General features: G+C 38.2%; 3 protein-coding genes across 3 annotated transcripts in view; 2 read left to right on the top strand and 1 right to left on the bottom strand.

Annotated features, from left to right (window-relative positions):
* Positions 1–1,185: 1,185 nt before the first annotated feature.
* LOC134192400 (serine/threonine-protein phosphatase 6 regulatory ankyrin repeat subunit C-like) lies at positions 1,186–5,817 on the top strand. The gene is made up of 9 exons (XM_062661140.1): positions 1,186–1,230; positions 1,282–1,471; positions 2,881–3,047; positions 3,120–3,356; positions 3,420–4,148; positions 4,214–5,001; positions 5,056–5,245; positions 5,345–5,411; positions 5,744–5,817. The coding sequence occupies exons 1-9, from the start codon at positions 1,186–1,188 to the stop codon at positions 5,815–5,817; spliced, it is 2,487 nt and encodes an 828-aa protein (XP_062517124.1).
* LOC134192690 (uncharacterized) lies at positions 5,774–6,699 on the top strand. Its single transcript, XM_062661445.1, has 2 exons — positions 5,774–5,923; positions 5,978–6,699. Exons 1-2 carry the CDS (start codon positions 5,918–5,920, stop codon positions 6,521–6,523), a joined length of 552 nt encoding a protein of 183 aa, XP_062517429.1. The 5' UTR covers positions 5,774–5,917; the 3' UTR covers positions 6,524–6,699.
* A 4-nt stretch (positions 6,700–6,703) lies between these two features.
* Positions 6,704–16,027, bottom strand: part of LOC134192689 (protein unc-13 homolog B-like) — a 27,290-nt gene continuing 17,966 nt past the window's right edge. The window contains exons 31-45 of the mRNA XM_062661444.1: positions 14,534–14,630; positions 14,399–14,467; positions 13,923–13,997; positions 13,777–13,854; positions 12,557–12,634; positions 12,406–12,497; positions 11,521–11,574; positions 11,381–11,461; positions 10,584–10,707; positions 10,453–10,530; positions 10,244–10,394; positions 8,314–8,406; positions 8,218–8,253; positions 7,320–7,443; positions 6,704–7,265 (exon numbers count right to left, since the gene is read on the bottom strand). Of these exons, the coding sequence (XP_062517428.1) occupies positions 6,980–7,265; positions 7,320–7,443; positions 8,218–8,253; positions 8,314–8,406; positions 10,244–10,394; positions 10,453–10,530; positions 10,584–10,707; positions 11,381–11,461; positions 11,521–11,574; positions 12,406–12,497; positions 12,557–12,634; positions 13,777–13,854; positions 13,923–13,997; positions 14,399–14,467; positions 14,534–14,630 (1,516 nt within the window). The 3' untranslated portion in view covers positions 6,704–6,979. The remainder of the gene's footprint in view (positions 7,266–7,319; positions 7,444–8,217; positions 8,254–8,313; positions 8,407–10,243; positions 10,395–10,452; positions 10,531–10,583; positions 10,708–11,380; positions 11,462–11,520; positions 11,575–12,405; positions 12,498–12,556; positions 12,635–13,776; positions 13,855–13,922; positions 13,998–14,398; positions 14,468–14,533; positions 14,631–16,027) is intronic.

Below are 16,027 nucleotides of genomic sequence, written 5' to 3'. Positions count from 1 at the left end.
GTAGATACATCTAAACATGTGTGTAATATATATATATATATATATATATATATATATATATATATACACACACACACACACACACACACACACACACACACACACACACACACACACACACACACACACACATGTATATATGTATGTATGTATGTATGTATGTATGTATGTATGTATGTATGTATGTATACTATAACTGCCTCCCTGAATTCCTATTCTCCTTTAATCTCTAGATACCCAAGTGTAAATCCCAGATAGGGGAGGTAGCAAAATTTATATGATACAAGCTTCTAACAATCATATATAGATTTACCATAATTTTAGCAGAACAAGAGACCCAAAAGAGAGCTGAACGTAGACTCGACATCCCAGTCTCTCTCCCCACGAGCTCGTCATTCCCTGAATTGTCAAACCACATATCTACTGTAAAGTCACAAATAAAAGTCAATCAAGAGTTTAGTACAGTAGACCTCTTGACTTTTGCTCTCAACATTCGATCTCCACGCGGTGAGTGCGGCCAACACGTGCTGCACTTGCATACTGAGCTACTCGAAGGCGCGGCTTGCATAATTGAGTGCGGCTTATATTCGAGTGCGGCTTTTATTTGTGACTTTACGATATTTGAAGTGAAAGTGGATGAGCAAATTGCCAATGAGATGATAACATAGACTACTAGGTTATTGTATGGCTAGAAATTGATGTTTAGTTAGGATATGTCAAAATTAGGACCTAATGAAGTGTAAAAACACACATCTAGATTGACTTCCATTGCATTTCTGCATGCTACTAAAGACTTTGTAGTACTCTGAATGTAGCACTCTAAATAGAGTGCACAATTACCTCACCGCTTTGATTTCAGGCTAGCTTTGGTGACCCTATAGTCAACTATTATGTTTTTATCTAGTTCATAGCGTAATTCTTAATGATAATTATTAATTTACCATGGAGTTATTATGCTGCTAGTACGTAGTAGCTCTAGAATGCCAGTAGTGCAGCATAATGTGAGATTCTAGACAGCATGCATCCTCGCGCAGAATCTGAGATAGATAACGGAACTGGAGTTATTTGCATAAGTAACTAACAGCCTATTAGATACAAATGTACAGGATACACTAAAGAATTATTGGACTTAGACAGAGCATATTGCACTCGAGGCGCAGCAGGCATTTCAGTTCCAAGTGTGCAATGACAGCGCAGAAGGTCGCATTCCTTTCACTACCCGGCCTATACGTAGACAGTGTTTCTTTTGTTTCCTGACTTGTGCTCTTCTTTCTCATTTAGATTGATGACGAACTAATTGGTGAGCTTCTTCGTGGCGAGGTCGCCACCCTACCAGCAAGACTAGAGCAGCTGCTGACGAAAGGAGCAAATCCCAACTGTCAAAACAAACAAGGAAAGACACCGCTTCATCTTCTGCTGTCATGTCGACGTGCAAAAGTGAATGCAACGACAACAGACGTCACTGTTCAGTGTAAGAGACTTACTTCTAAAGAGAACTAAGTACATCTAGTAGGATTCCAAAACCTGCCTCTCCATGTAGAGTTTTTGTTTTTATAATCTTGGCAGAAGATGCATTTATGCAATCACTTTTCCAGAGTATGTAGCAAATCCAGCTTGGTACTCAAAGTACATATTGCTAGGGCTGAAGTCACCCATAGAGTTAGTATAGCACCTTTTATATTTAATTAATTAATTACTTGCTCCAGTTGATGATTGCACCTAAAATTTTTAGCAATACCAAACTAACGACAATGTCTTGCTCAACTAGGTCAGTCGATCTGCATTGTTAGACTTACTTAAATTAAAATTTTACTAAAGTTTATTGCACAATGACTGAACATCATTCCGTGCAGACCTACTCAGATCATACAAATGGAACAAGTTACTGTAAGTAATGAAATGAACCCTAACGTGCTGAAACCTAGGTGACAAGAAATTGACCCCTTTCCAGTTCCGTGTACTTTGGTTGTAGAATTAGAAATGTGATTCCAAACACACTGCAAAGCAGGAAAATTACGTATGTGTGTGTTCGTAGAACACCCAACGGATTGATTCTCCTGGGTAGTGGAACAAAAGCACGTGCTAAAACACGTGGAGCGCGCGAGGAGGACTGGGTACGAGTCTAGAGGCACAGGTGTATGTACTCCAATCGCAACGCCTCAGGTAACAAAACCAAACAGTTGTTGCACATGTACTGGCAAGCACCTACTGTACTTGCAAGCATGCACAAATTAATTAACACAAGGTGCACGTCACTAGACACAAGCATCCCAAAACTTGTTTATACAGATGGCTGAGAAAGGACAGGCAGTCTTATATCATCAAACCGTATTAAAATCACTTGGGCGCTTTGCCAGGCTACTCTCTTCCGTTCGCTATGACCTTGAAGGTACACTCCAAAGTATAATTGGAACGTCCTGCGTGACTCCGCCTAGACTGGCGGACAAGCTCCAAAAACCATATGTCGAGATTACACGAGCGCTGTACACTGTACCAGTGAACGCACGCCTGTACATTCCAAAGTTGTTTACATGGTCGTTTCCGTCGAGTCGTCCAGTCGGTCGCTACTTCTGGGGAGACGACTACTTTAACCCTCGCTACGCCTAGGGTTAATCACAAAACTGCTAATCAAGATGTAAAACGTTTGGTTTGATTAAAATTGATCACGTGATTGACCACTGTAACAACACAAATGCTCACTATCAAAATCACACTTTAGATATTTACCTACTTTTTAGTAGTCACACCACCAAAAGGGAACAACATATGACTACAGTAAATTACTAATAGATGGACATAACTGATTGTTTGGTTCAAGCATTGCCCATGCCTGCAAGTCGTTGTCCAATAGCCACAATTATTCCACTCTTGATTGTCTAGCAATGTATAAGCTTTTGAACAAAGGAGCTTCTGTCAATGTACAAGACCAAACATGCCAAAGTGTCATTCATCTTGCTGCTGCAAACAACATGCCTTCACAAATCCTTTCTCCACTCTTTGCAAAATGTAACTTCAGTGAGTTGTCTGAGGCTGCAGTTCATGATCTGGTAATGACAATGATAGTCAAAACGTGCAATCAATCTGTGTATATTTGTTATTGTTTAATTTGCTTCATGTAGATGGCAACTGAGTGTCTAGATGTTGACATGCTTGTCAGTCTTTGCCGTTCTAGTGTTGATTTGTTGTCAACAAACGGATCTGACGTTACAGCAATTCACTGCATGGTGAAGATGCATCGGCCATCAGATGCAGATCTTATTCACACTCTAGCCAATGAACAATCCAAAATTTTTAATGCAATCAAAGATGATCTTCTGCTCTTTGTGTGCAGACATGGCAGCAAAGCCACTCTACAGGTATATTCATAATTGTGCAATTAACTTTTAGATAAAAACGATGTGTATACAACTGCTCTACAGGCACTGCTACAGCTTGGAGCATCGACTGCTGAGAGAGACGAGTATGCAGGTTTACCAGCAGTGCTTCTTGTTGCAAGCAGTGTTGCTGATGAAGAAGCAGTAGAAAAAGTAAACATGCTGGTAGCTCATGGAGCCAACATCCACACTACTAGTACTGCTGATCAGAATCTATGCCACGTAGCAGCAATCCTACAGAAAGAGCGACTTCTCACGCTTGCAATTGACAAGGGAGTTGACCATACCTACAGAGATCAAGAGGGAAGTACACCACTCCACTATGCTTGTGCAGCTGAAGATAACAGTTCTGTCATCTCTGTACTGCTCAATGCTGGATTGGATATCACGAAGCCAAATGCTGATGGTGCAACGCCTCTCTACGTTGCTGTTACGTCCAAGCATGTCAACAATATTTCACAATTAATCAAAGCTTCAGCTGATGTTGGAAACTCTGGGCTAAAGAGTTGCTTCTCTCGTGATTTGCAACTACTAAGTGAACCTGACGTCATCAAGGCATCACCCAAGCCTCTCGAATACGTACTCACACTAACTTCTTTCTATAAGCAGATGGCACAAGTACAACCAAAATCCAAAGACAACTACATAGAGATGTCTACAAAACTAGAAGACACAGCAGTTGAAATGATCGAAGGGTTGCACTCGTTGAAGCTGCAGAGACTTGCTCTGAATGGACACGTTGTGGAAATGGCAATTTTGAATAGCCACAAGAAGGTAACTCAACACATCGGCGGCATCATCAGAGTCGCAGTGTGTTTACCAATTTTGATTTGATTTAGTTTATTGCCAGTGAAGCAGTTCAAGATGAGCTCACTTGTGTGTGGAAGGGATGTGAGACAGGGTGCACAAAACTGTTTCAAGCTATGATTGTCTTTCTCTTGCAAGCTATTGCTCGCCCATTTGTCATCCTCATTGCTTGGCCACTCATTGTTTTCAGTGTCAAACTCTGTGGCCATCGTGTGTCATGGAACATTCTTCGGCCACAAACATCACCAGCAGTTTGGTATTTCGCTGAAGCCATTGCATATTTCATATTTTTCGTCATAATACTGTTCACATCATTTGACAATGAATCACACCACTTGACACCCTTGCAGTATGTCGTGTTGGTCTACGTGCTTGCTCTTCTATACAATGAGTTGCTAACCCTGAGCAGAGAAGAATTTCGATTCTATTTCAGACGGCTCGGCCACAAGAGAAATATTATTGGCATAGTTCTCTTTCTTGCTTCTTATGTTGTAAGAATTACTGCCATCTACATTGATGACAAAAAAATCATTCGAGTACACAGCTACATGCTGGCACTAGCAACAACCGTGTCTTGCACACGACTGCTACAGTATCTCAGAATTCATCCATTCCTTGGTCCAATACAGAGATCATATGGCAAAATCCAACAGTGCCTCATGTCATTCCTAGTAATTATCCTTATCTACTTGCTGGCATTCGCAAAGGCCTTGTCTGATATTTATGGAGCAACAAAGTTTGACCATGATATATCACACGCAAAACATGATTCATCTACAAACAATAGTTTGACAGACTGTCCAGCTGAAGCATTTGACAGGTAGATGAAGTGTTTATTCCCATATCACAATTTGAGACTCTTCTCTTTGTGCAGTTTCTATTCATCAGCAGAGAGTCTATTCTGGTCTCTGTTTGGTTTGACAGAACTCGATCACTTCACCAACTGCACAAAGCCTGAACAAATAGTTGGAAAACTGGTGTTTGGTCTCTGGATGATGCAGGCTACAATCATTCTCTTCAACATGTTAATTGCAATAGTTACAAACATGTTTGATGAACTTCAGGTTGGTCAGCAATTTGTACAATTGTGACTCTAGTCTGTTGCCTCCATCCAGTCGTTTGAAAGTTTGCACGGCACTTTTGCATGACCTCTTGTGTCTTAGGAAAATGCTGATTATGAGTGGAAGTTTTCTTTGGGTGCCACAATTGTGGACATACAGAAGGCTCAGCGTTTCCCAGTGCCAATCAATCTCCTCCATATCTTCATTGATCTAGTAGATTGGCTTGCTGATAGAAACAAGGACACACTTTCAATGCCTTGTGAAGCAAGAAATACACACACACACACACACACACACACACACACACACACACACACACACACACACACACACACGCACACACACACACACACATGCACACGCACACACTCTCTCTCTCTCTCTCTCACACACACACACACACACACCACCACCACCACCACCACCACAACAACAACAACAACAACCATATGCACCTACACACTGTAAGCATTAACACAAACATGTTACATTTTGTTGTAGAAAAAACCAAGTTTCCGCCTTCTTCCGCTGGCAAGCACTTTACAACACAAAACAGAAGAAAAAGATGCCCTTGAAATACAAACAGAAATTCTCATAGCAGCCGAACAAAAGAAAACGTTACATCAATCAGCAACCAAAGAAGATCTACAGACCATCAATGAACGTCTTTCAAAAATGGAGGTATAGGCTTATTCTCTTTGTTATATCCACATCTCATGTTATTAATACTTGTAGAAGGTTTTTTCATCTGGTGGTCAATCTCAGAGCATCCAACCAGCTCCTTCAATGTCTGACAAGCCAAACAAAAAAAATTCAAATTACAACCAAGATCGGCTCAGAGCATGGAGTGAGAACTTCGAGTCTGGCACAGACACTTCACTACAAAGAGAGATACGCAGAAAGACTCGATTCAAGAAAAGTCTCATGAACAAAATGCTGCGAAAATCAAATCCTCAAACCAGAGATCAACCAACAGTTTTGAATACAAGTTCAGTGACGATCTCTGTACAAGACGAATGTGAGACAACTTCACATCCATCTCGTCTGCATGTACAGCCTATTGCTCAAGAAAACCCCAAATCTATGCAAACGGTCGCACAACCCGATGACGTCGTACAAGCATTGATCAGCTTGAAGCACTGTGTGCAGCAACAAGGGCAAACATTGCTGCAGATTCAGTCACAACTAGCAAACATGGAAAAACGAATGACGCACTACGAACGCAGGCAAGTGATACATCCAATACAACTAGACTTTTCTTTTGAAGAATACACAGTCTGAGTATGAAAGATCGCCTGGCAAGCATTAGGACAACGGAAGAATGACACACATACAGTTGGTCATCTATGACTCTTGACATGTTGAGCATAAACTACATTGTATAGTCACAATCTTGTCTAATAGTAAGTCACTAGTATTAGTAAGTCCAACAATCAACAAGCAATAATTCCAACACAAAACTTAGCCTCGTACCAAACTGTTTATTATTGTATTGGGCCATAGCTGATGAATGACTACTCACCCAACTGACTAAATCCACAACTCTAATGCTTTACGAGTGTCCACCCTGTCGTCATAGTAACAATGACGTCACAGGTATAAGTTACTTCAATACTGTTCATACTACGATACTAAGCCATATGCGTCTCTTCGTGTCTCATCTTATCATATAACCATCGAATCATATACAAACCGAGTCCCTCAACTGCTAAAGAAACCCTCACATTCCATCCACAATCACACCTCGAGTTCATTCTCTCGTCTCATCGATTTTATGAGTACAAATTCTCTCACCACCTCGTCTTGCGATCGGCCGTATAAAACACCCAAGATTGCACGTCCCATTTCCGATATGAAAATGCCACGACCTAAAGGAAGGCGAAGAAAGCGAGATCCCAGCTCGATAACTTCACGAATTGGAAAGACCGCCAAGCCCACAACGCGATCGTTTCGAGCAAAACAGTAATCCTTTACAATCATGTGGAGCTCGTAGTCTTCCGGTTCAGCCATACCGCCGAGGTGGCTAGGACAACATGTTTGTTAGTAGGTGTATGGATGAGATGAGATGGAGTATTACAAGTGAAATGTTTCGTTGAATTTTGGAGATAGTGTGCCACTTTTGCTGTTAGTCGAGTGTCGACGTTTTTGTGCACTCAAGTAGGGGCCTAGAACATTGACTTCAACCTTGGGTCGAAACACTCCTGTAATTATGAAGAGTCAGCAAATGACAACTGATAGACAAACAAACAGACAAACAGACAAACAGACATACATACATACAGACAGACAGACGGACAGACAGAAGGATGGACGGACAGACAGACAGACAGACAGACAGACAGCTAAATGGACAGACAGACAGACAGACAGACAGACAGACAGACAGACAGACAGACAGACAGACGGACAAACAGACAACAGACAGACAAACAGACAACAGACAGACAAACAGACAAACAGACAGACAGACAGACTAGCTGGCCAAGAGATTGAGAGATGTAGAAAGTGGATCAAGTGAAGCACAGTTTAGAGGACAATGAAGAAAGAGACTATCAACAAGCCTTCATAGGTCCAATTCCAATGTAATAATGAAAAAACTCAGAAGAATTACAAAGGGAAATAAAGAATTGGACAACAATGAAAGAGACATTCAGAACATCATTCATTAGAGTTTTAGTAGTATTCGATTTGTATGTCTCAGTAGATGGACATTTAGCTTAGCAGTTTTTATCTATAGTGTTCTTGTAAAATTTTGCTTTTTGTGTTCAATAGTGAAATAAGACAGACAGACAGACAGACAGACAGACAGACAGACAAACACAATACGAACAGACAGACAAGAAAAGAGACAGAAGAGTAAGCAAACATACAGACATACACACATGCAATCAGACTGAGTCGCTGACAAGCAGACTAACAAACACACACATAAACAAACAAACAAAAAACCTAAACAAGCCATATAGTTACCCCACCTTTCACTGGCCATTTTAGATTTGCAGCAGAAATCACTAGAAGAGACACGATCAAACATTCAAAACAAAGAGAGAGCATTGAGGTTCAAAATTTACATTTCACAGTAAGTCTGTTTTCTCCATTTCCTGGCAAGAACAAGGAAATCTGTAAAACCAGACTTCCCACCGATTCAGTGTGGGCTAGACGATCTAACAAAGAGAATATCAGCCATCATACTAAACAAGAAATACACAGACAGACAGACACACAGACAGACAGACAGACAGACGCATTGAGACAGACGGACGGACAGACGGATTGAGACTAACGGATGGACGTACAGACAGACAGACAGACAGATGGACGGATGAACAGACAGACATAGTCATAGGTAGAACCAAGCCCTATTGGCTTGGGTAGTTGCTTTGCTTAGATGGTGTATAATAGTTCAATGTTTGAAAATATATGTATTGACAGACAGACAGACAGACAGACAGACATGTAAGACTGGCGGTGGGCCAATATGGACTCACGAGACATTGTCTAGTGTTTGGAGCGACTGTCTACAGCATTTGAAGATGTCCCATCAGCGGGAACCAAGGAATCTTTACGTTAATAGCGACGACCGCCCCAACATCGTTGTCTTTGACGCTCAACAGGGTTGTGACATTGAGCTGGACATCTCGGCGGCCCACCCATGGGCACTACATGTGATCTCTCGAGCAGCTCAGGAAGACGGCGCGGCCGCAGCTACCCGTGAGGTCAAGAAATCAGAAAAATACGCTAAAGAAAGGGACGTCTGGGGCCTACCCTCCAAATGCATCCCATTAGTGTTCGAACACTTTGGACGTTGGGGCTCAGAGGCAGCTCAATTCCTACACCGCCTGTCACTCCAGTCTATAGACGAAGACGGAAGAAAGAACAGTCATGAATTTAAGTTATTGTGGCGTAAATGCATGTCGGTAGCTTTGCAAATGTGTAATGCTAGCGTAATTAGCAGAAAGTTGGCAAGACTGGGACATTCTTCATTCGCACGTACAGTAGTTAAATTATGGCGTCGGCCGTTTGGGCCAGACTAGAATGTAGTAGTGTTGTTCTTTGAAAATATATGTATTGACAGACAGACAGACAGACAGACAGACAGACAGACAGACAGACAGACAGACAGACAGACGGACGGACAAAACAGACAGACGGACAAAACAGACAGACGGACAAAACAGACAGACGGACAAAACAGACAGACGGACAAAACAGACAGACGGACAGACAGACAATAGAGCAGACATTGTTGTGTTTGACTCAACATGTAATGAAAATGTTGAGCTTGATGTGGCCCTTGCTCACCCCTGGAGCCAGGACATTCTCCAAAGTGCAGCAACTATGGATGGAGCTGCAGCAAGAAGAAGAGAAGACATCAAACATAGCAAATATTCTAAAAGAGCAGTTGCCTGGAGGGTACACTCCTACCCTTATTCCACTAGTTTTCGAGCACTTTGGTGGGTGAAGAGAAGAAGCATCGACATTCCTCAATATACTTTCCAAACTATAAACATGAAGAAGGAAGAAACAATTCCTCAGATTTTAAGACACATTGGAGAAGACGCTTGTCAGTACAACTTCAGCGTTGCAATGCCTCGGTGTTGGCTAGAAAGATGATCAGAGTAACATATGGACAGCAAGCTGGCCAGAGTCTAGAATTTGTTCTACTTTCAATTCAGTAAACTAAATTTTGGTTTGTAGGCTCCATAGAAAAACTTTTTAATTCTACTTGTTATGTATTTGTGTAATCTATTGTTGTAGTTGTGACATTTATTGTTCATTAGCTGTTACTTTAGTTTCACATGTATAAAAATATATGAAGATTTGACAGACAGACAGACAGACGGACAGACAGGCAGACAAGCAAGCTAGCAGACCAGACAGAAAAATGCAAATAAAACAACCAAAAACAGTCTTTCAATCAGCCTGTTGGCTGTTCAAAATCCGCGAGTATCATTGATCTGTAACTGCCGTGCTGTCAACCTTCATAAAATGTTCACTCACCTTGAGACTTCTCGTTCTTGATGAACGTTGCGATGAGTACGTCCGAACTGCAACGATATAAATCAAGAGCCGAATGCAAACGTCCGAGCTCCTGACTCTTCTGAAAGAAAGCCATTCGCAGACCGTCGCCTTGGTGACCATGAAAGAAATTCTAAACAAAGGGTTTGTCAAAAATCTCAATCAGAACAAGGTAGTTGTAGTTGACCAACTTTGAAGACTTCTAGTGAGTTTTCAAGGACATGTGACTGTTTTTCGGTGAGATCTAGGGTTGCCATTTTCATCAAGTCCTGAATATGTTTGTAGGTGATGGAGAAGTCGAGTGAATGAATGTGATACTTACTAGGTTTTCTGGCAAGGGAGGGAGGACAATGACTTTCTCGAGTTTGTTCAACAGCAGCTGCCATAGCTCTTTCAGCAGCCTCTTGAGTGCTGTGGCTTCACAGATTGCTTGTACTTCTTGAAGCCTAATAAATAAACAAAAACATACAAACATGAACAAACAAACAAAGAAACACACAAACAAACAAACAAACAAACACAAACAAACTCACACAAACAATACACAAACAAACAAATACACAAAACAAACAAATACACACAAACAAACACACAAACAAACAAACAAACACAAACAACATACAAACAAACAAATACACAAACAAACACAAACAAACAAACACAAAAGCAAACACACAAACAAACAAACAAACAAATACACAAACAAATACACAAACAAACACACAAACAAACACACAAACAAACACACAAGCAAACAAAAAATATGCAAACAAACAAATACACAAACAAACAAATACACAAACAAACAAATACACAAACACAAACAAACAAACAAACACAAACACACAAACAAACAAACAAACACACAAACAAACACAAACAAACAAACATCAAACAAACACAAACACACAAACAAACAAACAAACAAATAAACACACAATACACCACAAACACAAACACAGACAAACACAAACCAACACAGACAAATAAAACAACAAAACCAAACAACACACACAAACACAAACAAACAAACACAAATACACAATAACAAACAAACACATGCACACAAACAAACAAACACACATGCAAACAAACACAAACACGCGCGCGCACACACACCATTCACTGAGTGTCTGCATAACAGCTTCAATCACATCATTTGTTTCTGCATCAGTGGCAGTATTACCAACACCCTTTAGCCTACACAACACAACAAACTAGCTACACGTCTGCACATAGCCGACTTTCCATAAACTTACTTCAACAGCTTGTCCCTCATTGTCCTCACACTGACATCCAGACTATCATCAAGACTAGCAACACGACAACAAAACTCAGAGATGGTAACACAACAACAAACACAAAGCACAAACAAGTAAATACACAACAAACAAATAGATAAACAAATAAGCAAGCAACTACACACATGTGGACAAACACATACACATACAAATGACAAATAAATAAACAGACACAAAACCAACACAAATGTGGACAGACACATAGACATACAAATGACAAATAAGTAAACAGACACAAAACCAACATAATTGATACACAAATAAGCAAACAATTAGACAAATGTGGACAACAAACATATGAATGACAAATAAACAAAGAAACACAAAACCAACACAAATTGATACACAAATGAAACAGCAAGTAAAAGTAAACAAATGCACTGACATAAACAAAGACATAACAAGTCAGTTGATTGTTGTCTGTCCGTGTGTGTGTGTGTGTGTGTGTGTGTGTGTGTGTGTGTGTGTGTGTGTGTGTCTGTCTGTCTGTCTGTCTGTCCCTCCATCTGTCTGACTGTCCATCTGTTTGTTTGTCTGTCTGTCTGCCTTTCTGACTGTCCGTCTGTCTGTCTGTCCATCTGTCTGTCTGTCTGTTTGTCCATCCGTCCGTCTGTCTGATTGTCTGTCTGTCTGTCCATCTGTCTGTTTGTCCATCCGTCCATCTGTCTGACTGTCTGTCTGTCTGTTTGTCTGTCCGTCTGTCTGTCCGTCCATCTGTCTGTCTGTTTGTCCATCCGTCCGTCTGTCTGTTTGTCTGTCCACTTGTCTGTTCATCTGTCTGTCCCGCTGTGGTCAGTATGACAACTCCACGCACTCATCATGCATGAGATGAGTGATACGTACCATTTGGCAAACACGGCACAGAAGTGGTCGAGATCACCGGCCAGTCGTTCGTTCTGCAGTGAGTGCAAGATTGCCACCGCTCGATCTCCCAGCTTGACAAAACACATCTGATTGGATACGGTTTGAAGAGATATGGTGATGATGTACTGACCAGTTCGCCACCCATGTTGATGTATAGTTTCTTTAGTAATTCTCTAATCTCAACAACATTGTTCAGCAATACAGCACCCTGTAAGGTGACAAAGAATAACATGGTAAGTAGATATACCATGGTTACAAAGAGACAAACAGACAGACAGACAGACAGATAGACAGACAGACAAACAGACAGACAGACAAACAGACAGACAAACAGACAGACAGAAACAAAATATTATAAGACAGACAGAAACACAGACAGACAGACAGACAGACAGACAGAGAGACAGACAGACAGACAGACAGACAGACAGAAACACAGACAGACAGACAGACAGACAGACAGACATAAACACAGACAGATGAATTTAAGTTATTGTGGCGTAAATGCATGTCGGTAGCTTTGCAAAGGTGTAATGCTAGTGTAATTAGCAGAAAGTTGGCAAGACTGGGACATTCTTCATTCGCACGTAGTTAAATTATGGCGTCGGCCGTTTGGGCCAGACTAGAATGTAGTAGTGTTGTTCTTTGAAAATATGTATTGACAGACAGACAGACAGACAGACAGACAGACAAACAGACAAAGAAAAACAGAGACAGACAGACATAAACACAGACAAACAAATGAAAGACAGACAACAAACACACAAAAAGACAAACAGACAGACAAACAAATGGACATACATACATACATACATACATACAGACAAACAGACAGAGACACAGACAGACTGAGACACAGACAGACAGATACACAGACAGACATACAAACACAGACAGAGACAGGCAGACCAACAGACAGACATACAAACACAAACAGAGACACAAACAGACAGACAGAAACAGACAGACAGACAGACAGACATACAGAAGACAAACAGGCAAACAGACAGACAGACAGACAGACAGACAGACAGGCAAAGAAATGGACATACATACATACATACATACATACACACAGACAGACAGACAGACAGACAAATGGACAGACAGAGACACAGACAACTGGACAAACAAAAAGACACACAGGCACTGCCGCAGACAAACAAACGAATGGACAAACAGACAGAGACAAACAAACAGACCAAAAGACAGACAAACAAATAAACAAACATAGTGAAACAAAGCAACAACAAAAAGAAAAAGATACTCACAAAAACAAACACTCAGACAAACAAACAACCGACAAACACATAAACAGACAAACAAGCATGCCACATGTTATACATGCACCTTTTGAGGTTGTTGACATATGACTGGAAAAAAGTCTTTAAGAATGTCCATGTAGTGAGTCAGAACAGCTGAAATTATCTAACAATTTCAACAAATAATGTTACGTTGCACATTTCTATTCGAGGTAAAGAATGGTTGCATCGTACTGCAGCAAACTGAGCCATGTATAGATCTTGTAGTTCAGGGTCAGGACAGTTGAGATTCTTGAGGATTTTATACATCTGCATCATACAGGAAGAATGACTGCATGCATGTCTGTAGGATGTGTGTGTGTGTGTGTGTGTGTGTGTGTGTGTGTGTGTGTGTGTGTGTGTGTGTGTGTGTGTGTGTGTGTGTGTGTGTGTGTGTGTGTGTGTGTCCACTCATGCGCATGTGTATGTCCATCCATGCACGTCTGTCTGTCTGTCCACGTATGTGTGTGTCCATTTCATACATGTGTCAGTGTGTGTGTGTGTGTGTGTGTGTGTGTGTGTGTGTGTGTGTGTGTGTGTGTGTGTGCACGTGTGTGTGTGTGTGTGTGCACGTGTGTGTGTGTGTGTGTGCACGTGTGTGTGTGTGTGTGTGTGCATGTGCATATGCATGTCTACATAAAAATGTAAACACATTTCAACCTTCATCCTACCTCAGTCAGCGAACAAAAAACATCAACAACACTGGGAGAATAACGATGATACTGCGACGTCGCCTTAAACTACAACCACCAATCAACAGTCACACAAACACATCATACCAACATCCTTCTCTCCACTCAACATACCCCAGTGTCCTTGTCTCCCTGTAAAGCACTAACAACGTACTCTACCTGCTGCTTTTCATTCTCTACAAACCATTTTATGACAACCGGTCGAAAAAGCCTAACAGAAATTATGAACAGAAAAATGGTTACTCATCGTGGGAAGACTAATGACCCATTAAATGGTAGGCTAACAAACGTATAACCAAGTGAATAAATTAATATAAAAATAAATATTAATAAATAAATATTAAATAAATATCAATAACAATTATAAATAAATAGATATTAATAAATAAATATTAACAAACAGATGTTAAAAATAAATATTAATAAGTAATTATAAGAAATAAATAAATAGTAATAATTATAAGTAAATAGGTATTAATAAATAATTATAAATAAATAAATAAATATTAATAAATACTTATAAATAAATAAATAAATATTAATAAATAATTATAAATAAATAAATATTATTAATAAATAATTATAAATAAATAAATATTAATAATAATTATAAGTAAATAAATAAATATTAACTTAATAAATAATTATAAATAAACAAATTAATAAGTATTAATAAATAATTATAAATAAATAAATATTAATAATAATTATAAGTAAATATAAATAAATAGATATTAATAAATAAATATTAAAAATATTAACAAACAAATGTTAAAATTAAATATTAAAAATTAGTTATAAATAAATAAATATTAACTTAATAAATAATTATAAATAAATAAATTAATAAGTAATTATAAGTAAATAAGTATTAATAAATAATTATAAATAAATAAATATTAATAAATAAATATTAAAAATAAATATCAATAATAATTATAAATAAATAGATATTAATAAATAAATATTAACAAACAGATGTCAATAATAAATACTAATAAGTAATTATAGTAAATAAAAAAATATTAATAATTATAAGTAAATAAGTATTAATAAATAATTATAAATAAATAAATAAATATTAATAAATAAATATTAAAATAAATATCAATAATAATTATAAATAAATAAATATTAATAAATAAATATTAAAAATATTACCAAACAAATGTTAAAAATAAATATTAAAAAGTAATTATAAATAAGTAAATAAATAAATATTAACTTAATAAATAATTATAAATAAACAAATTAATAAGAATTAATAAATAATTATAAATAAATAAATATTAATAATAATTATAAGTAAATATAAATAAACAGATATTAATTAATAAATATTAAAAATATTAACAAACAAATGTTAAATATAAATATTAAAAAGTAATTATAAATAAATAAATAAATATTAACTTAATAAATAATTATAAATAAATAAATATTAATATATATATTGATAAACATATCAAAAATACATAGTAATAAATAAAAATTAATACAAAATACTAATAAAATTGTAAATAAAAGATACTAATAAATAATTATAAAAAATAAATATCAATAAATAAATATTACAAATAAATAAAAACTGATATACACTAATTAACT

This window comes from Corticium candelabrum, chromosome 16 (assembly GCF_963422355.1).
Source record: "Corticium candelabrum chromosome 16, ooCorCand1.1, whole genome shotgun sequence".
Lineage (NCBI taxonomy): Eukaryota > Metazoa > Porifera > Homoscleromorpha > Homosclerophorida > Plakinidae > Corticium > Corticium candelabrum.
This window is presented reverse-complemented; position numbering and strand designations above follow the sequence as displayed.